Source organism: Rhinoraja longicauda, chromosome 2 (assembly GCF_053455715.1).
Source record: "Rhinoraja longicauda isolate Sanriku21f chromosome 2, sRhiLon1.1, whole genome shotgun sequence".
Taxonomy (NCBI): Eukaryota; Metazoa; Chordata; class Chondrichthyes; order Rajiformes; family Arhynchobatidae; genus Rhinoraja; species Rhinoraja longicauda.
In genome coordinates this window covers 6,517,735-6,540,156 of record NC_135954.1, presented here as the reverse complement: position 1 = coordinate 6,540,156, position 22,422 = coordinate 6,517,735, and the positions used below count along the sequence as shown (strand labels likewise).

At 47.5% G+C, this 22,422-nt stretch overlaps 1 protein-coding gene across 2 annotated transcripts in view; it reads left to right on the top strand.

The window, feature by feature from the left end:
* The first annotated feature begins 1,207 nt into the window (after nucleotides 1–1,207).
* The window catches only part of jarid2b (jumonji and AT-rich interaction domain containing 2b), a 308,818-nt gene continuing 287,603 nt past the window's right edge, over nucleotides 1,208–22,422 (top strand). The window contains exons 1-2 of one of the 2 annotated variants that reach the window (XM_078414548.1): nucleotides 1,208–1,315; nucleotides 2,035–2,080. In XM_078414548.1, coding sequence (XP_078270674.1) covers nucleotides 2,036–2,080 — 45 coding nt within the window. In that variant the 5' untranslated portion in view covers nucleotides 1,208–1,315; nucleotide 2,035. The other variant, XM_078414558.1, reaches the window with a different exon arrangement.

Here is a 22,422-nt window from a genome sequence, read left to right as displayed (position 1 = left end):
TGCCAGCTGTGGTTCGGGCGCTGTCCGGCAGGGGCGGTGTGGAGCCTCCGGCGCTGATGATTCTGATTCTGACTATTCTGATTCTGATGATCCTGATGATTCTGATTCTGAAGTGCCAGCTGTGGTTCGGGTGCTGTCCGGCAGGGGCGGTGTGGAGCCTCTGGCGCTGATGATTCTGATGATTCTGATGATTCTGATGATTCTGATTCTGATGATCCTGATGATTCTGATGATTCTGATTCTGATGATCCTGATGATCCTGATGATTCTGATGATTCTGATGATTCTGATTCTGATGATTCTGATGATCCTGATGATTCTGATCTTGATGATTCTGATTCTGAAGGTGCCGGCTGCGTTTCGGGGCGCTGCCCGGCAGGGGCGGTGTGGAGCCTCCGGCGCTGATGATTCTGATGATCCTGATGATTCTGATGATCCTGATGATCCTGATGATTCTGATGCTGATTCTGAAGGTGCCGGCTGCGTTTCGGGGCGCTGCCCGGCAGGGGCGGTGTGGAGCCTCCGGCGCTGATGATTCTGATTCTGACTATTCTGATTCTGATGATCCTGATGATTCTGATTCTGATTCTGAAGTGCCAGCTGCGGTTCGGGCGCTGCCCGGCAGGGGCGGTGTGGAGCCTCCGGCGCTGATGATTCTGATTCTGACTATTCTGATTCTGATGATCCTGATGATTCTGATTCTGATTCTGAAGTGCCAGCTGCGGTTCGGGCGCTGCCCGGCAGGGGAGGTGTGGAGCCTCCGGCGCTGATGATTCTGATGATTCTGATCCTGATGATTCTGATGCTGATTCTGAAGGTACCGGCTGTGGTTTGGGCGCTGTCCGGCAGGGGCGGTGTGGAGCCTCCGGCGCTGATGATTCTGATGATCCTGATGATTCTGATGATCCTGATGATTCTGATTCTGATGATTCTGATGATTCTGATTCTGATGATCCTGATGATTCCGATGATCCTGATGATTCTGATGCTGATTCTGAAGGTGCCGGCTGCGTTTCGGGGCGCTGCCCGGCAGGGGCGGTGTGGAGCCTCCGGCGCTGATGATTCTGATGATCCTGATGATCCTGATGATTCTGATGCTGATTCTGAAGGTGCCGGCTGCGGTTCGGGCGCTCCCCGGCAGGGGCGGTGTGGAGCCTCCGGCGCTGATGATTCTGATGATCCTGATGCTGATTCTGAAGGTGCCGGCTGCGGTTCGGGCGCTCCCCGGCAGGGGCGGTGTGGAGCCTGCGTGGCGCCGGGAGCGGCCTAACGTGGTCATTTAAAGTGCGGCCTGTGAGCTAGCTGCCTGCTGAGAGTGAGTGTGTGTGTGAGAGAGAGAGTGTGTGTTAGTGTTGCTGCTCTGCTCTGCTGGCCTGGCTCACAGACAGATATGTGTGTGTGTTGAACACTCTGCACTCTCAACGTGACCACATTATTTTACCCCCCCCTTTCTCTCTCTCTCTCTCTCTCTCTCTCTCTCTCTCTTTCTCCTCCAATGTGCTTTTTTTAGCTTCTGGTTCAAGATGTAACTTCCAAATTTTTATTTTTTTTCCTTTCTTGTTAAAATTCAACTTGGGTCCAAATTTTCTTTTTTTTTTTTCCTGTGTTGTTCTTTGCTAAGGTTCATTCTTTTCCCTTCAGTGATGCAGTGACTAGCTTTGTGTGTGTGTGTGTGTGTGTGTTTTTGTACAATTTGAAGAAGAGTTTTTTTGTTTGTTGTATTTTTTATTTTTTTCAAATTTTTTTATTTTTTTTTTTCGTTGGAATTATTTATTTTCTTTTCTCTTTTCTTTCCATCCCTCAACTTTGGATTTTAATATCTCTCTCTCACACTCGACACACACACACACACACACACACACACACCAACAAAAAAGAGGAAGAAGCAACCGAACAGCAAGGAGAAAAAGAGAGAGAGAGAGAAAGAGCTTTGTAAATACAAGGGTTTTTTAAAAAAAAAATTATCCCAAACCTCGAGGAGATTTGACTTAATGTGGAATTTTCTCCCCTTCGCAACGAAAATTGGAACAACAGAATGACCAGAGAAAGACCCAAGAGGAATATAATTCACAAAAGATTAGTAAGTGGCTTCAGAACTTGTTTTCTAATGGTGTTTTAAATGTTTAAATGCTGAGGGGGCTGGCTCTGCCTGTAACATATGTGTGTGTTGGTTTTAAAAAAAATAAAACACCAAGCTTTTTCTTTTTTTTTTTTTTGTTGTTGTTGCTTTTGTCATGGTTTTTTTTTTAATTTTGTAGAGCTGTTTAATCCGACGTGGTTATTTATTGCACACAGTCTTGTGATTATTTTCCCATTATTTTTTCCTTCTCCCTTAATTTTGTAGACACAATGATTTCCTTTCATAGGTTTGTCTGAATTTGAACACACACACACACACACAAATCCTTTTTCCTTTGGTGTTTTGGCTGCTTGGAAAGCGAGGATGTTTTGGTTTTATATATATATATTTGTGTGGATATATGTATGTATATATTGGTTGCATTGGGTCGAGTTATTTAATGGTGTTTCAGCCGGCCTGTTGTGTTGCAAAGCTTCCTTGTGTGAAGGAGAAAAGAGTGTGTGTGGGGGGGGGGGTGCAATCAATCCCCTCTCTACACGAATACTTGCCACCGACTATTAATTTTCTTCGGCCGCCCCTCTAGCTCTCCCCTTTTGCAAAATATTTTTTCATTCCTCCCCTCCCTTTAGCATTGTTTTTGGCTCCCCATTTTGCATCTTTCCACCGCCGCCGGTCGCTTCTGCTCGCGTTAATAATGGCAACCCTGCATCGTCTTGTTGTTGAACTCTTATGCCTGAGCAGGTTTCTCCTCTCTCTCTCTCTCTCTCTCTCCCTCTTCTTTCCAACCTCTCAAGCAGCTGTACAGTCCCCCCACCCCCCCTTCCATGGAATCCCCAATTTAATGCAGGCTTTTTTGTGCAAGTTGCCATTTTATTTCAGACCAGTTTATATATTTTTTGTTGTGTGTGTGTGTGTTTTTGGTGATTGCCACATGGTCACGCTGTAATCTGGTTGCAATGTTTGCATTACAATCTCCCCCCTCCTCTCCTCTCTCACCCCCCCCCTCTCCTCTTTCTCTCCCCCCCTCTCCTCTTTCTCTTCCCCCCCTCTCCTCTTTCTCTTCCCCCCTCTCCTCTTTCTCTTCCCCCCTCTCCTCTTTCTCTTCCCCCCCTCTCTTTCTCTTCCCCCCTCCTCTTTCTCTTCCCCCCTCCTCTTTCTCTCTCCCCCCTCTCCTCTTTCTCTTCCCCCTCTCCTCTTTCTCTTCCCCCTCTCCTCTTTCTCTTCCCCTCTCCTCTTTCTCTTCCCCCTCTCCTCTTTCTCTTCCCCCTCTCCTCTTTCTCTTCCCCCTCTCCTCTTTCTCTTCCCCCTCTCCTCTTTCTCTTCCCCTCTCCTCTTTCTCTTCCCCCTCTCCTCTTTCTCTTCCCCCCTCTCCTCTTTCTCTTCCCCCTCCTCTTTCTCTTCCGCCCCTCCTCTTTCTCTTCCCCCCTCCTCTTTCTCTTCCCCCCTCCTCTTTCTCTTCCCCCTCTCATCTTTCTCTTCCCCCTCTCATCTTTCTCTTCCCCCCCTCTCCTCTTTCTCTTCCCCCCTCTCCTCTTTCTCTTCCCCCCTCTCCTCTTTCTCTTCCCCCTCCTCTTTCTCTTCCCCCCCCTCTCCTCTTTCTCTTCCCCCCCTCTCCTCTTTCTCTTCCCCCCTCTCACCTTTCTCTTCCCCCCTCTCACCTTTCTCTTCCCCCCTCTCCTCTTTCTCTTCCCCCTCCTCTTTCTCTTCCCTCTCCTCTTTCTCTTCCCCCTCCTCTTTCTCTTCCCCCTCCTCTTTCTCTTCCCCCTCCTCTTTCTCTTCCCCCTCCTCTTTCTCTTCCCCCTCCTCTTTCTCTTCCCCCTCCTCTTTCTCTTCCCCCTCCTCTTTCTCTTCCCCCCTCCTCTTTCTCTTCCCCCTCCTCTTTCTCTTCCCCCTCTCTCCTTTCTCTCCCCCATCTCTCCTTTTTCTCTCCCCATCTCTCCTCTTTCTCTCCCCCTCTCTCCTCTTTCTCTCCCCTCTCTCCTCTTTCTCTCCCCTCTCTCCTCTTTCTCCCCCCTCTCTCCTCTTTCTCTCCCCCTCTCTCCTTTCTCTCCCCATCTCTCCTTTTTCTCTCCCCTCTCTCCTCTTTCTCCCCCCTCTCTCCTCTTTCTCCCCCCTCTCTCCTCTTTCTCCCCCTCCTCTTTCTCCCCCTCTCTCCTCTTTCTCTCCCCTCTCTCCTCTATCTCTCTCCTCTATCTCTCCCCCTCTCTCCTCTTTCTCTCCCCCCTCTCTCCTGTTTCTTTCCCTTCTCTCCTTTCTCCCCCCCCCCCTCTTTCTCTCCCCCCCCCCCTCCTCCTCCCTTCCAAAACATTTTCTTCAAAGAAAAGGTTACTGTCTGCAGTTGGCGGATGTGTATGTGAATTATTCAGGGCCTGTAGGTAAATGGGGGAGATTGCAGTAGTTTAAAAGGCTTGAATTGCGGTTTGCATTACAAATAAAAAGGTAAAGGTTTCTCATGAGTGCTCCCAGTTTTTTTTTGGAGGGGGTGGGAGGGAGAGAGAGGAGGTCTCTTGACTGATTAAATAAAGGAACGCGTTCACTACAGATGATGATGGTACTTTATTGTCTGACTTAACTCGGTTGCTTGTAATGACTTCGACTGGGACCACAATGTTCCTAACCTTGCCAAAGGAAAAAACTATTCTCTTCCCTCTCCTTAAATCACCGCGGGAGAGGATTAAATTTTTTTTTTGTCCCATCTCCACAACTTGTCAAAATTGCTGATTGCGTGGAAAGCAATCCATGTGCCACATGGAAACAAACGACTTGCAAAAAAAAAAAATTTTTAAAGACCCAACCGGGTGCATTTTAAAAGGAACATCTGACGCATTGCAGGGTTTGCTAAAAGTTTAAAATGTCTATTTAAAAAAAACCCCTACAAGGCAATAGGTTGCTTGCATTTAATCCTTTGCAATTGCTTTAAAGAAGAGGCCGTGCAGGGGGGGAGTGGGGAGGTGGGGGTGGAGAGAGGGGGGAAACGTACCAGGCAATAGGCTGCTTCTTGCTTACATTTAATCCTTTTGCAATTGCAATAAAGGAGACGCCTCGAAGGGGAGGGGAGGGGGGGGGGGTGGTGAAGTTTTGAATGTGGTGCTAGTGCATGGGGGAAAAAAGCAAACGGGCAGAAGGTTGGGGTGTCTTTGCAAAGGACCTGGTCGCCTTGCTCCCTCTTATCTCCTCTCCTTGCCCCCCCCCCCCCCGTGCCTGGTTGCACTGCGGGATAGCTGGGGCTGCAGCGGGCCCTTTTTGCAACAAGTCGACGCGAGGGGAATGGGGGGCTTGCATGTTTTAAATTCTTGCATTTAATCCTTTAGTGATTGATTTGAAGAAGAAACCTTGCCACTAAATGAAATCGGGCCGGGGGGGGGGGGTTGAATATGTTACTGGTGCATGTTTTTGCCCCAAAAAAAGCAAATTGGCAGAATGTTGGGGTGTCTGCAATGGACCTGGAACACTGGAATTTAGAAGGAGTTATTGAAACATATAAGATTATTAAGGTTTTTATTCACAAAATGCTGGAGTAACTCAGCAGGTCAGGCAGCATCTCAGGAGAGAAGGAATGGGTGACGTTTTGGGTCCACCTGAAACGTCACCCATTCCTTCTCTCCTGAGATGCTGCCTGACCTGCTGAGTTACTCCAGCATTTTGTGAATAAATACCTTCGATTTGTAACGGCATCTGCAGTTATTTTCTTAAACTTAAGATTATTAGGGGATTGGACACACTAGAGGCAGGAAACATGTTCCCGTAGTTGGGGGAGTCCAGAACCAGGGGCCACGGTTTAAGAATAAGGGGTAGGCCATTTAGAACGGAGATGAGGCATAACGTTTTCACTCAAGAGAGTTGTGAATCTTGTGGAATTCTCTGCCTCAGAAGGCAGTGGAGGCCAATTCTCTGGATGCTTTCAAGAGAGAGTTAGATAGAGCTCTTCATAATAGTGGCGGTAGGGGGAGAAGGCAGGAACGGGGTACTGATTGTGGATGATCAGCCATGATCACATTGAATGGCGGTGCTGGCTCGAAGGGCCGAATGGCCTACTCCTACACCTATTGACCTGGTCGCATTCTTTCCCCTCTCCTCACCCCCTCTGCCTGGTTGCACTCGTGCATTTTGTAGCTAGTCGACGTGAAGGGAGAGGGGGCTTGCAGTTTTGCATACATTCTTTATTGCTCGCATTTAATCCTTTGCCATTTCTTTTAAGAAGAAACCTTTCGGCAAAACGAAAGGGGAGAAGTTTTGAATGTGGTGTTGGTGCATGATGTTTATTGCAAAACAAAGCAAAATGGCAGAATACTTCCCTGTATCTGTTCTCTTTGCCCCAGCACCTGCTTGCAACCGGCTTGAGGGGTTTGCATTTTGTTTTGGTTGCATCTAATCCTTTGCAAATAAGACACAAAAAGCTGGAGTAACTCAGCGGGTCAGGTGGGATCTCTGGAGAGAAGAAATGGGTGACGTTTCTGGTTGAGACCTTTGCAAATGCTTTGAAGGAAAAAAACCTGCAACAAAACGAAAGGGGAGAACTTTTGAAGATGTTACTGGTGTGTGGTCTTTTTATTTTGGCAAATTGGCTGGAAAAAGTTGGTGTCTTTGCAATGGACCTGGTGGCATTGCTTCCTTCCGTGTTATGTATCTCCTCTCCTTGTGCCTGGTTGCAAATGCTTTTGAAGAAGAAAACCTTGCAACAAAACGAAAGGGGTGAAGCTTTAATGGGGTAAACATTGCTGGGGCATGGAGCTTTAATTTAAAAAAGTGCTAATTGGCAGGAAAAAGTTGGTGTCTTTGCAATGGACCTGGTGGCATTGCTTCCATCCCCCGTGTCTCTCCTTGCCCCAAGCGCCAGGTTTGCAACCCAGCCCGAGGGCTGGTATTTTTTTTTGTGCTTGCATTTAATCCTTTGCAAGGTTTTCTTCTTCAAAACATTTGCAACCAAATGAAAGGGGTGAAGCTTTAATGGGGTAAACGTTGCTGGTGCATGGAGTTTAATAAAAAAAAAAGAAAAGAAAAAGCAAATTGGCAGGAAAAAGTTGGTGTCTTTGCAATGGACCTGGTGGCATTGCTTCCTTCCCTGTTGTGTGTCTCCCCTCCTTGTCCCGAGCGCCAGGTTTGCAACACAGCCCGAGGGCTGGCATTGTTTTTGTGCTTGCATTTAATCCTTTGCAAATGCTTTTTGAAGAAAAACCTTGCAACAAAACGAAAGGGATGAAGCTTTAATGGGGTGCATGGAGTTTTTTTTAAAAAGGAAAGAAAAGGCAAATTGTCAGGAAAAAGTTGTCTTTGCAATGGACCTGGTGACATTGCTTCCTTCCCCCGTGTCTCTCTCCCCTTGTCCCAAGCGCCTGCTTTGCAACCCGGCTCGAGGGCTGGCATTTTTTTTTTGTGCTTGCATTTAATCCTTTGCAAATGCTTTTTGAAGAAGAAAAACCTTGCAACAAAACGAAAGTGGTGAAGCTTTAATGGTGTGCTTGGAGTTTTTTTGTTTTTTTAAAAGGAAAGAAAAAGCAAATTGGCAGGAATAAAAGTTGGTGTCTTTGTAATGATGGACCTGACTGGTAGCCTTTCCTCCTTCCCTGCATCTCCTCTCTTATCTTGTTTGCACCATGATACTTTTTGGTCTGCACTGCCCTTTTGCAACCAGTCGGCTTGAGGAGGGGGAGGGGGGGGGGGGGAGACCCATGGAACGTTGTGTCGGCCGCGACGTCACCGCGGGTCCGGAACCTTGGGACACGAGGAGGAGGAGGAGCCGGTCCCCAGTGACGTCACAATGGAGGGGCGGGGCCCGGCGCGGCGCCCACGTGACCGGCCGCATTTTTAATTCACAAAAAAAAAAGAATGTGGCCCAGACGCCATGCATCTGCAGTCACCATGCAATCTCCATGCATCTGCAGTCTCCATGCATCTGCAGTCTCCATGCATCTGCAGTGTCCTTGCACCGTTTGCAAAACACCCATCGCTTTATTTACCCCCTCCCCTCCCGCTAAAATCTGCCAAGCGTGACAAATGTCAACCCCACAAAAAAAAGGATTTTCCTTTGCAAATAACGTCGGTGTTTATGTGTAAGAAAATAACTGCAGATGCAGGTACAAATCGAAGGTATTCATTTCACAAAATGCTGGAGCAACTCAGCGGGTCAGGCAGCATCCCGGTGTTTTGTGGTCTTTTTTTTTCTCTCCGTGCAGAGAGATTCGCATGCATGCTTTTCGCAATTTATTGAAATGCAACGACTATGAAATGCACGGCACTGACATGCATTGCATTGGACTGAAATTCAATGGCAATGCACTGAAATACAAAGAAGTGCAAATGCACTTCATGACTGTTTTTTTTTTTTGTTGGGGGGGGGGGGGGGTTGTGTACAGGTGAAGCACTGCATCCAGCGATCGCTGCGTTCCCTAGTTTTGTTTGCATAATTGCATGCTTAGCTTTAATTAGGCAAAGGATGTTTTGTAATGAAGCAGTTGCGTTAAGCTTGCAAGTGGTGTGGGAAAATAACTGCAGATGCTGGTACAAGTCGAAGGTATCACAAAATGCTGGAGTAACTCAACGGGTCAGGCAGCATCTCTGGAGAGAAGGAATGACTGCAGGTGGAATGACTGCATTTGCAAGGTATAAGATTCCAGGTCTGTCTTTCGGCCTGCATCGCTGCTACCTGATGCATGTCGCCTCGAATCTCCCCTCAGACATGCTTATACCTTGATGGCTTTTTCTCTTAAGCCTCACTACATTTTCCCCCCTTTTGCCTGCTAGAGAAATGTAAATTATTGTAAATGTATTTATTCACAAAATGCTGGAGTAACTCAGCAGGTCAGGCAGCATCTCTGGAATGAAGGAAAGGGTGACGTTTCGGGTCGAAACCCTTCTTCATTCCTTCTCTCCTGAGATGCTGCCTGACCTGCTGAGTTACTCCAGCATTTTGTGAATAAATACCTTCGATTTGTACCAGCATTTATTTTCTTACACCACTTGTAAATGTATATCCGTGTGCTGTTCTGCTGAAGAAGGGTCCCAACCCGAGTGTGGGAGAAAACCGCAGATCTCGGAGAAAACCCACGCGGGTCACGGGGAGAACGTACAAACTCCGCACAGACAGCGACCGCAGTCAGGATTGAACCCGGGTGTCTGCCTCTGCAAGGCAGCAACTCTACTGCTGTGCCAGCCCTATTGTTTTGTAAGCACATGATAGAATTGTAAACAGTACTCAATATATAACATAGAATTGTAAACACAGTACTCAATATATATCATATCATATATATACAGCCGGAAACAGGCCTTTTCGGCCCACCAAGTCCGTGCCGCCCAGCGATCCCTGTACATTAACACTATCCTACACCCACTAGGGACAATTTTTACATTTTACCCAGCCAATTAACCTACATACCTGTACGTCTTTGGAGTGTGGGAGGAAACCGAAGATCTCGGAGAAAACCCACGCAGGTCACGGGGAGAACGTACAAACTCCTTACAGTGCAGCACCCGTAGTCAGGATCGAACCTGAGTCTCCGGCGCTGCATTCGCTGTAAAGCAGCAACTGTACCGCTGCGCTACCTATGCTAACATAGAATTGTAAACACAGTACTCAATATATAACATAATAATCAAACAAACAAAAAGAAATTCGATAAATAAAATAACTATATCGTGCAAAGCAAAACAAACTCTAAGAATGGGTTACTGGTCCTATAGAAAAGATGTCTACTGGGTAAATGTTCAAGGTGCTTAGGGGAGCTGGGAAGAAGCTGAAATTATAGCTGGTGGTCGTGGGTTTTCGGATACCTGTACCTTCTGCCCAACATTAGCAGTGAATAAGAACGTGGCCAGATTTGAATCGTTGATATTGGCTGCACCTTTGGGGCCATGCCTCCTCTAGATGCTTTCGGTGGTGGGGAGGTCAGTACCTGTGATGGTCCAAGCAATGTTTTAGTTTGATTTAGACAAAGAGTGCTGAAAGGTCCTGTGATCGGAGCAGGGTGTGAAGAAGGGTCTCGATCCGACACGTCACCCATTCCATTTCTCCAGAGATGCTGCCCGTCCCGCTGAGTTACTCCAGCATTTTGTGTACATTCGGCTCATCTAGTCTACTCTGCCAATTCACTCGTGGCTGATCCATCTCTCCCTCCTAACCCCATTCTCTTGCCTTCTCCCCATAACCCCTGACACTCGTACTAATCAAGAATCTATCTATCTCTGCCTTAATATCCATTGACTGGGCCTCCAGGCCTTTCAGCCCACCGTGTCCACGCTGACCAGCGATCACCCTGTACGCTAACGACATCCTACACACTCTAGGGATCATTTTCGATCTTCATCAAAGCCAATTAACCTACAAACCTGTACGTCTTTGGAGTGCAGGAGGAAAGCGCAGATCCTGGAGAAAACCCATGTGGGTCACGGGGAGAACGTACAAACTCTGTACAGACAGCACCCGCAGTCAGGATCGAACCCAGGTTCCTGGCACTCACTGTAAGGCAGCAACTCCACTACTGTGATGCTGTGCTGCCCCTATTGTTTTGTAAGCACAGTGCAGGTTTGTAAACACAGTACTCAATATATATCTTAATAATCAAACAAAAAGAAATTCTATAAATAAAATAACTATATCGTGCAAAGCAAAACAAACACCCCGAAGTCCCTTGTGCAATCAACACAACTTGTAGTTCAAGGTTTAGTTGGTGTTTGCAGTGTTCAATAGGTGCAACCTCCTAACATCCTCTTCACAGTTTACACTGCCACCCAGCTTTGTCATCCGTAAACTTGCTAGTGTTGCTTCTAATTCCTGCTTCCAAATCATTAATATATGGTAAACAGTTGCGGCCCCAACACCGAGCCTTGCAGCACTCCACTCGCCAATGCCTGCCATTCTGAAAAGGACCCGTTTACTCTTACTCTTTGCTTCCTGTCTGCCAACCAATTTTCTATCCATGTCAACACCCTACCACCAATACCATGTGCTCTAATTTTAGCCACCAATCTCCCTTATCAAAGGCTTTCTGGAAGTCTAGATACACTACATCCACTGGCTCCCCTTCATCCATTTTACTTGTGACGTCCTAAAAAAATTCCAGAAGATTAGTCAAGCATGATTTCCCTTTCATAAATCCATGCTGACTTGGACTTATCCTTTTACTGCTATCCAAATGCACCGTTATTACCTCTTTAATAATTGACTCCAACATCTTTCCCACCACCGAAGTCAGGCTAACTGGTCTATAATTCCCTGTTTTCTCTCTCGCTCCTTCCTTGAAAAGTGGGTAACATTAGCTATCCTCCAATCCACAGGAACTGATCCTGAATCTATTGAACGTTGGAAAATGATCACCAATGCGTCCACTATTTCTAGAGCCACCTCCCTGAGGACCCTCGGATGCAGACCATCAGGCCCAGGGGATTTATCATCCATCAGTCCCATTAGTCTACCCAATACTATTTCTCGCTTAATGAAAATTTCTTTCAGTTCCTCTACCCCCTTAGGTCCTCTGTCCTCCAGTACATCTGGGAGATTGTTTGTGTCTTCCTTAGTAAAGACAGTTCCGAACTACCTGTTCAACTCTTCTGCCATTTCCTTGTTACCCATAATAATTTCACCCGTGTCTGCCTTCAAGGGACCCACATTTGACTTTGCTACTCTTTTTTTCTTAACATATCTAAAGAAGCTTTTACTGTCCTTCTTTATATTCTTGGCCAGCTTCCCCTCGTACTTCATCTTTTCAGCCCGTATTGCCCGTTTTGTTACCTTCTGTTGTCCTATGAAAGTTTCCCAATCCTCTGGCTTCTGGCTACTCTTTGCTGTGTTATACATCTTTTCTTTTAGTTTTATTCCATCCCTAACTTCCCTTGTCAGCCACGGTTGCCTCCTACTCCCCTTAGAATCTTTCTTCCTTTTTGGAATGAAATGATCCTGCGTCTTCCAGATTATGCCCAGAAATTCCTGCCATTGCTGTTCCACCGTCAATCCTGCTAGGATCCCTTTCCAGTCTACCTTGGCCAGCTCCGCTCTCATGCCTTCATAGTCCCCTTTGTTCAACTTCAACACTGACACTTCCGATTTAACCTTCTCCTCAAATTGCAGATTAAAACTAATCATATTATGATCACTACCTCCTAGCGGTTCCTTTACCTCGAGTTCTCTTATCAAATCTGGTTCGTTGGACAACACTAAATCCAGAATTGCCTTTTCTCTGGTAGCCTCCATTGCAAGCTGCTCTAAGAATCCATCTCGGAGTCACTCTACAAACTCTCTTTCTTGGGGTCCAGAACCAACCTGATTTTCCCGGTCTACCTGCATATTTAAATCCCCCATCACCACAGTGGCATTACCTTTGTTACATGCCAGTTTTAACTCCTGCTGCATCTTACACCCTTCATCCGGGCTACTATTTGGGGGTCTGTAGATAACACCAATTAGTGTCTTCTTGCCTTTACAATTCCTCAACTCAATCCACAGTGACTCTACCTCGTCAGTCCCTATGTCTTCCCTCGCAAGGGACTGAATTTCATCCCTCACCAGCAGAGCTACCCCACCGCCTCTTCCCACCTGCCTGTCCTTTCTATAGGATGTATAACCCTGAATATTAAGTTCCCAGGCCTGATCCTCCTGCAGCCACGTTTCTGTAATCCCCACAATGTCATATCTACCAACCTCTAACTGAGCCTCAAGCTCATCTACTTTATTTCTTATACTTCGCGCATTCATATACAGTACTTTTAATTCCTTACTTATCTCACTCTTCACATCGATCCCTATTACACTTGGCCATATTCTCCTATCCCTTTGTGAGCTTTCTTTCCTGTTACTTCTTGGGTCATTATCTATCCCTTTACTCTCTTTCCCTTTAACTCCATCCTTGACTATCCCATTTGACATCTCCCCCCCCCCCCATTTAGTTTAAAACCACCCGTGTAGCAGTGGCAAACCTGCCTGCCGGAATGCTTAAACTGTAGCCCCTGGTTCTGGACTCCCCCAACATTTGGAACATGTTTCCTGCCTCTAACGTGTCCAACCCCTTAATAATCTTATTTTTCAATAAGATCCCCTCATCCGTCTAAATTCTAGTGTATACAAGCCTAGTCGCTCCAGTCTTTCAACATACGACAGTCCCGCCATTCCGAGATTTAACCTAGTGAGCCTACGCTGCACGCCTTCAATAGCAAGAATATCCTTCCTCATATTTGGAGACCAAAACTGCACACAGTACTCCAGGCAGGAGAATGCGGTTGAGGGGGAAAGATAAATCAGCCATGCTTGAATGGCGAGGTAGACTTGATGGGCCGAATGGCCTAATTCTGCTCTTAGGACTTGCGAAAATTGTCTTCCGTAAACACTTGTTACGACATAGCTGGAGCACTGAGTACCTGGCACCAAACCTCAAACAATCTGAAGAAGGGTCCCGACTCAATGTCGCCCTGTCCTTCTCTCCAGAGATGCTTCCTGACCCGCTGAGTTACTTCAGCTTTTCGTGCCTATCCTTAAGAAGGATAATTTGTTCCTGGAAAGGGCAAACATAGCATTGGTTTCCCTGAATGGGTTAAACAAGTAAGAAAGAATCCGCAAAATAAAATGATGCTTCCTGGAATTTGTAAGGGCAAGAAGCGATTCCCTTGAACTTTAAGATATTAGTAGGACCAATTCAGCAGATAAAGGAACTGTTTCAGCTCTTCAGAGAATTGTGTTAATTATCATAATCATACTTTATTAGCCAAGTATGTTTTGCAATATACGAGGAATTTGATTTGCCATTCAGTCATACCAATAAAAAGCAACAAAGTACATTTTAACATGAACATCTACCACAGTGACTCCTCCACATTCCTCACTATGATGGAAGGTGAAAAAAAAGTTCAACCTTCTTCCCTTCTTTGTCCTCCCACAGTCGGGGGCCTCGAGCCTTCCGTTGAGGGGACGATCTTGGCTCCCATAGCTGGCAGTCGGGCCCTCCGCGTCGGGGCGATCAAGCTCCCGCATCGGAGGGAATCTCGGCTCCCCCGGGCCGGGCGATTGGACACCGAGTCGGGGCTCGTCCAACCTCCTGTGGCTTTGGAGCTTCCCGACATCGGCCTCCATCCGAGACTGCAAGCTCCTTGATGTTGAAGTCCGCAGGCCGCGGTTGGAGTGTCGACCCCAGGCAAGGGATCGCAGGCTCCGATGGTATGTCCGCGGCCCCGTGATGGGGCTCAAAGTCAGTCCCGAGCAGAGGCCGCCAGCTCCACGATGTTAGGCCGCACAGCGACCGGAGATACGATCTGGAAAACAATCGCATCTCCGGCAAGGTAAGAGATTGGAAAAAAAAGTTTCCCCTGGCCCCAGCCCCCCCCACCCCACATAAACAAACCAGAGACAGTAATAAATGGGTGTGGGGCAAGGCAGGTTAGTGGCATTGTCTTGCATTGGATGTCATGTCAAGTCAAGTCAGTCAAGTCAAATTTATTTGTCACATACACATACACGATGTGCAGTGAAATGAAAGTGGCAGTGCCTGCGGGTTGTGCACAAAGAATTACAGTTACAGCATATAAATAAAGTTAATAAGTTACTATTAGTGTCGACAAAAATTTAGTCTCTGGGGTTATAAAAGTTGACAGTCCTGATGGCCTGTGGGAAGAAGCTCCGTCTCATCCTCTCCATTTTCACAGCGTGACAGCGGAGGCGTTTGCCTGATCGTAGCATCTGGAACAGTCCGTTACTGGGGTGGCAGGGGTCCCTCATGATCTTGCTTGCTCTGGATCTGCACCTCCTGATGTATAGGTCCTGCAGGGGGACGAGTGTAGTTCCCATGGTGCGTTCTGCCATCCTGTCCTGGGCAGAGCTGTTCCCAAACCAGACTGTAATGTTGCAATTGAGCAATTGTCCCTGGTGCGTTTGAATTTAATTTATTGTCACGTGTACCGAGGTACAATGAAAAACTTTTGTTGCTAACCAGTCAGCGGATAGGCTAGACATGATTGCAATCGAGCCATTTACGGTGTACATGATACATGATAGAAGGAATAACGTTTAGTGCAAGGTGAAGTCCCATCAAAGATAGTCCAAGGGTCTCTAATGGGACAGATGGTAGTTCCAGTGAGATAGTGCTTGTGCACGGGGTGATTGCTGGTCGACACAGACTCAGTGGGCCGAAGGGCCTGATTCCACGCTGTATCTCATCTAAAGGGTGCAGCTTGAGTGACAAATTATCCTCCTCTCCCAGTAACAGGGTCTTGGTTTCTCCTCCCACCCCACCACCATCTCTTGTGCTTCAACAGAGGGGACCTCATTGAAACTTACCGAATAGTGAAAGGCCCGGATAGAGTGGACGTGGAGAGGATGTTTCCACTAGTGGGAGAGTCTAGGACCAGAGGTCACAGCCTCAGAAGAAAAGGATGCACCTTTAGAAAGGAGAGGAGGAATTTCTTTAGTCGGAGGTTGGTGAATAGAAACAAACATAGAAAATAGGTGCAGGTGTAGGCCATTGAGCCAGCACCACCATTCAATGTGATCATGGCTGACCATCCACAATCAGTAACCCCTTCTCCCCATATCTCTTGATTCCGCTAGCCCTTAGAGCTCTATCTAAATCTGGAATTCATTGCCACAGGCGGCTGTGGAGGTCAAGTCAATGGATATTTTCACAGCGGAGGTAGATAGATTCTTGGTTAGTACAGGTTATGGGGAGAAGGCAGGAGAATGGGGTTGAGAGGGAGAGACGGATGAACCATGATTGAATGACGTAGACTTGATGGGCCGAATGGCCTAATTCTGCTTGGAGAAGGGTCTCGACCCGAAACGTCACTCATTCCTTCTCTCCCGAGTTGCTGCCTGTCCCGCTGAGTTACTCCAGCTACGTGTCTACGGTTTAAACCTGCATCTGCAGTTCCTTCTTGCACCTATAACTTATGATCTGGACTGCCATCCATTGTTCCCCTCCCCCCCTTTCACCTACATTCCTTCCTCGGGTTTCACGATTCACCCATCTTCTATCCTCGCACCTTTTTATATGAATCACTGACCTCTCCAAACAGGACCACGTCAAAGTTGCACCATCGTCTCTCGCTGATGGACAGATGCTAACTTTGGTTTTACACCTCTGGCCTTTGTCCAACATCTTCCCAAAACCACCCTACCTGATGCTTTCTTCCTCTTCCCCCTCTTCGTTCAGTCTGAAAAAATTTCCCACCCCACAAAATCGCCCATATAAGCAAGGATGTGCAGTAAAAAGCTGATTGCACAGCACAGTGGTTCAGCGGTAGAGTTGCTGCCTCACAGCGCCAGAGACTCAGGATCAATCTTGACTGCGGGTGCTGTCTGTACGGAGTTTGTACGTTCTCCCCGTGACCTGCGTGGGTTTTTTCCGGGACCTCCTGTTTCCTTGCACACTTCAAAGACGTGCAGGTTTGTCGGTTAATTGGCTTTGGTATAATTGTAAATTGTCCCCAGTGTGTGTAGAATAGTGTTAGTGTGCGGGGATCGCTGGTCGGCGCGGACTTGTTAGGCTGGAGGGCCTGTTTCTGAGCTGTATCGCTAAACTATACTGATAATCCAACCTTTTTCTAGACTAATGGATATTATTCATATTGATGACTCAACATGCTGAAATTTGCTTTTTATTAAAAGATCCTACACAGTATTGTAGTAAATTCTTCTGTGATCCCCTTTAGGTTTGAGGCAAATGAGAAACGGAACCCTTGTGCATCTCAGGGGAGTTTGGGGAAACATTTATCTGATGAGCAAGACACCGAACCATTAAGATTATTGATGGTCAGACAGTGAATTATTTGGAGAGTAAAGGCGCAAAGTGCTGGAGTAACTCAGCTCGCGCCAGCTTCTGCAGTTCCTTGTATCCATAGTAAATTATTAGAGATTTACTGTAATCACCTTTAGAGGATATACAGTAAAGGTTCTCTGTGTTTAGTTTAAAGAGGACATGAGTTAAAAGTGAGGCGGGCAAGATTTAATAGGAACCAGAGGGTTAACGTTTCCACGAAAAGGGTGGTGGGTGTATGGAACGAGCTGCCGGAGGAGGTAGTTGAGGCAGGTGCTATCACAACATTTAAGAAGCATTTAGACGGGTACATGGATGGGACAGGTTTGGAGGGATATGGACCAAATGCAGGCAGGTGTAGCTGGGACATGTTGGCCAGTGTGGGCAAGTTGGGCCGAAGGGCCTGTTTCCACACTGTATCACTCTATGACTATCTACGGGGTGACCGCTGGTCCGCGCGGACTTGGTGGGCCAAAGGGCCCGTTTTCGCGTTGTATCTCTAAGCTAAAGGAAACGAGAACAGTGCAAAACTCTTCTGAATTCTCAGCGGCTAAACATACATTCATTAGCGCTGTGTTTTGTAGCGTTCGCTAAGCTGTCGTTACACCAGGCATCCTTGCCACTCGTGGGGCAGACCCTGGGACCAGTTTAGTTCAGAGATACCGCAAAGAAACAGGCCCTTCGGCCCAACGAGTCCGCACCGACCAGCGATCCCCACATATTAGCACTACCCGACACACTGGACAATTTTACATTTACATCAAGCCAATTAACCTACAAACCTGTACGTCTTGGTGTGTGTGAGGAAACCAGAGCACCCAGAGAAAACCCACGCAGGTAACTGGGAGAACGTACAGACTCTGTACAGACAGCACCTGTTGTCAAGATCGAACCCGGGTCTCTGTAAGGCAGCAACTATACTGCCGCGCCATTGTATTGCCCTGGGATCAGGCAACTGAATGATCAGCCATGATCACATTGAATGGCGGTGCTAGCTAGAAGGGCTGAATGGCCTCCTCCTGCACCTATTGTCTATAACTGATCCATCCTATCACCACCTAGAGAGCAGTCATGATCTACCTCACTGAAGACCCTCAGGAGGTGCAGATCCAGAGCAAGCAAGATCATGAGGGACCCCTGCCACCCCAGTAACGGACTGTTCCAGATGCTACGGTCAGGCAAACGCCTCCGCTGTCACGCTGTGAAAACGGAGAGGATGAGACGGAGCTTCTTCCCACAGGCCATCAGGACTGTCAACTTTGATAACCCCAGAGACTAAATTTTTGTCGACACTTTTGGTGCTATGTTTAGTAACATTAACTTTATTTATTGTAACTGTAATTATTTTTGTGCACAACCCGCAGGCATTGCCACTTTCATTTCACTGCACATCGAGTATGTGTATGTGACAAATAAATTTGACTTGACTTGACTTGACTTGACCATCTTTAATCGGGCTTTACTGGCCTTTATCTTGCACTAAATGTTCTGTCCTTTATCTTGTATCTGTACACTGGGTAGCTCGATTGTAATCGTGTTTAGTCTTTCTGCTGACAGGATAGCACACAGCAAAAAAGATCTTCTCTGTACCTCGGTACACATGACAATGATAAACTGAACTAACATTTTAGATTTAGACAATAGACAATAGGTGCAGGAGGAGGCCATTCGGCCCTTCGAGCCAGCACCGCCATTCAATGTGATCATGGCTGATCATTCTCAATCACTACCCCGTTCCTGCCTTCTCCCCATACCCCCTGACTCCGCTATCCTTAAGAGCTCTATCTAGCTCTCTCTTGAATGCATTCAGAGAATTGGCCTCCACTGCCTTCTGAGGCAGAGAATTCCACAGATTCACAACTCTCTGGCTGAAAAAGTTTTTCCTCATTAGATTTAGAGATACAGCGCGGAAACAGGCCCTTCGGCCCACCGAGTCCGCGCCGCCCAGCGATCCCCGCACATTAACACACACTAGAGACAATTTTTACATTTACCCAGTCAATTAACCTACATACCTGTACGTCTTTGGAGAATATAGGACAGAACTGCAGATGATGGTTTAGACCAAAGACAGGCACAATATGCTGCAGTAACTCAGTGGGTCAGGCAGCATCCCTGGAGAAAAGGGATGGGTGATGTTTCGGGTTGGGACCCTTCCTCAGACTGACAGGTAGAGAATAGGAACCTTCTGCAGGAGAAGGGAAAGGGGGAAAAGATAGATCAGCCATGATTAAATGGCAGAGTGGAATGGTCTGATTCTGCTCCTGGAACCCATGAGCTTATGAAGAAGGGTTCCAACCCGAAACGCCACTTAAAACTGAACGAATGTGGGAATCCAGGCTGACGGGGGGGGGTTTTGGCATGTGCGAACTTGTAGCCAAGATTAGATCGCCCTTGAATGTCGGATGGTGTTGCCTGTTCTGAGCAATGCAGTGACTGTCGATAAGGCCGCAGTGATTATTCAGCGGACATTCCTCATGTGTGGCAATCGGGCAGCACGGTGGTGCAGCGGTGGAGTTGCTGCCTCACAGCGCCGGAGACCCTTGTTCGATCCTCACTACGGGTGCTGTCTGTACGGAGTTTGTACGTTCTCCCCTTGACCTGCGTGGGTATTCTCCAGGGTCTTCGGTTTCCTCCCACATTCCCAAAAACGTACAGGTTTGTAGGGTCTTTTGTAAATGTAAAAATTGTGTGTAGGATAGTGTTAGTGTGTGGGAATCGCTGGTCGGTGCGGACTCAGCGGGCCGAAGGGCTTGTTTCTGCGCTGTATCTCTAAATCTAAACTAACCCATGCCATATTATCCTGACATTTGCATCCGAGATGCTTGTGGATTTGAGCTGGTGCCTGTGGGATTGTACATGGCAGGGTTTGTCGGGGAGAGTGAAGGAGGGAAGTATTCTTCGTTCATAATCCAAGAGACATTTGGTAAAGTCCAGTCAAAGCTTCCAGAAATTCTTTAAGCATTTAAGGGCAGCACGGTGGTGCAGCGGTAGAGTTGCTGCCTTACAACGCCAGAGACCCGGGCTCCATCTTGACCACGGGTGCTGTCTGTAAGGAGCTTTTGCGATTTAGTTTAGAGATACAGCGTGGGAACAGGCCCTTCGGCCCACTGGGTCCACGCCGACCAGCGATCCCCGCATATTAACACTATCCTACACACACTGGGGACAATTTTTACATTTGCCAAGCCAATTAACCTACAAACCGGTACGTCTTTGGAGTGTGGGAGGCAACCAAAGGTCTCGGAGAAAACCCACGCAGGTCACGGGGAGAACGTACAAACTCGGTACAGACAGCACCCGTAGTCGGGATCGAACCTGGTTTAACGGTGCTGCAAGCGCTGCAAGGCAGCAACTCTATCGCTGCACCACCGTGCCGCATTCTCCCCGTGACCTGCGTGGGTTTTCTCCTGGTGCTCCGGTTTCCTTCCACACTCCAAAGGCACACAGGTTTTACCGAAGATAGGTGCAAAAATGTTGGAGTAACTCAGCCGGGACAGACAGCATCTCTCGAGACGAGGAATAGGTGATGTTTCGGGTTGAGACCCTTCTTCAGTACAGGTTTGTAGGTTAAGAAAATAACTGCAGATGCTGGTACAAATCGATTTATTCACAAAATGCTGGAGTAACTCAGCAGGTCAGGCAGCATCTCGACCCGAAACGTCACCCATTCCTTCCCTCCCGAGATGCTGCCTGACCTGCTGAGTTACTCCAGCATTTTGTGAATAAACAGGTTTGTAGGTTGTTTGGCTTCTGTATATTATCACTAAAGTGTGGGATAGAACTACTGTACGGGGTAAAATTGTAAATTGTCCCTATTGTGTGATGGAATGTGTTGGCATACGGAGTGATCACTGGTCTGCGCGGACTCGGTGGGCCTGTTACTGCATATCTTAAACTAAACTAAATTGCCAGATAGAAACTTAGTAGATGATATAAAAGGAAATTAGCAGGTAGTAAATTCTAAAATCTTGCCAGCCTGCATTTCTTTGAATTAAGTAGTGAAACATGTTTTGAGATGATGCGATGACTTAAGATAAGTGCGGTTTTGACCTTGAGGCAAATATTTTTCTTCAAAGAAAATGAACTCGTTTTACACAGCACCAGGCTCTGATTTTAAACGATGCAAGGGAACTGCAGGTCCATCCAAGACCCAGGCTTAGTTTGGTTTAGTTTAGAGATACAGCGCAGAAACGGGCCCTTTCGGCCCACCAAGTCCGCGCCGACCAGCGATCCCCGCACACTAACACTATCCTATACCCATTCGGGACAATTTTTACATTTACCAAGCCAATCAACCTACAAACCTGTACGTCTTTGGAGCGTGGGAGGAAGATCTTGGGGAGAACGTACAAACACCGTACAGACGGCACCCGTAGTCAGGATCGAACCTGCAGGCTGCTGCAGGGCCTCCAGCGGCCCACTTCCCTGTCGAGACTGTGCTCTCCATCCCTCCCGCCCTCCCTCCCGCAGACGGTCTGCTTGCCGTCCCGCCTCCCTCCTCTCCAGGCGGGCGAGCCGGGCCTTCCGGGTGGGTTCCCGGTCGTGGAGCAAATGGGCAAGTGACGTTTTGAGCCGAGACCCTTCTGACCTCTTCCACAGATGCTGCCTGACCTGCTGAGTTCCCCCAGCACTTTGAGTTTTGTTCAAGATTCCAGCAGATTCCTCGTGTCTCAATATTCCAGCTGCCTTCTTTGGCACAGCATTCTGAAAATGGACTGTGTACTTTAGCATCTCTTTGAGGAGAGTGGATTACGTGCAGGCAGATTGGAATTGAGTGAGACTTTAGTTTAGTTTAGAGATACAGCGCGGAAGCAGGCTCTTTGGCCCACCGAGTCCGCACTGACCAGCGATCCCCCACACATTAACACTATCCTACACACACTAGGGACGATTTACACATCAAGCCAATTAACCTACAAACCTGTACGTCTTTGGAGTGTGGGAGGAAACCGAAGATCTCTGAGAAAACCCACGCAGGTCACGGGGAGAACGTACAAACTCCGTGCAGACAGCAGCTGTGGTCGGGATTGAACCCGGGTCTCTGGCGCTGTAAAGCAGCAACTCTACTGCTGTGCCACTGTACTAGTTTCACTCTCGTCTTGAGTTGAGTTGGCGCGGCGGACTGTGTAAGAAAAAAATTATTTTGCTCTTTCAATTTCAGTTATTGTCATGTGTATCGAGGTACAGTGAAAAACTTTTGTTGCGTGCTAACCAGTCAGTGCAAAGGCAACACATGAGTGCAATCGAGCCGGCTTGTCCACAGTACAAGGTAAAGCCAGCGAAGTCTGATCAAAGATATAAGAAAATAACTGCAGATGCTGGTACAAATCGATTTATTCACAAAATGCTGGGGTAACTCAGCAGGTCAGGCAGCATCTCGGGAGAGAAGGAATGGGTGACGTCACCCATTCCTTCTCTCCCGAGATGCTGCCTGACCTGCTGAGTTACCCCAGCATTTTGTGAATAAATCTGATCAAAGATAGTCTGAGGTAGATAGTAGTTCTGCTCTCCTGCTGTTGATGGGATGGTTCAGTTGCCTGATAATGGCTGTGAAGAGATTGTCTCTGAATCTGGAGGTGTGAGTTTTCACACTTCTCCCCTCTCCCATCA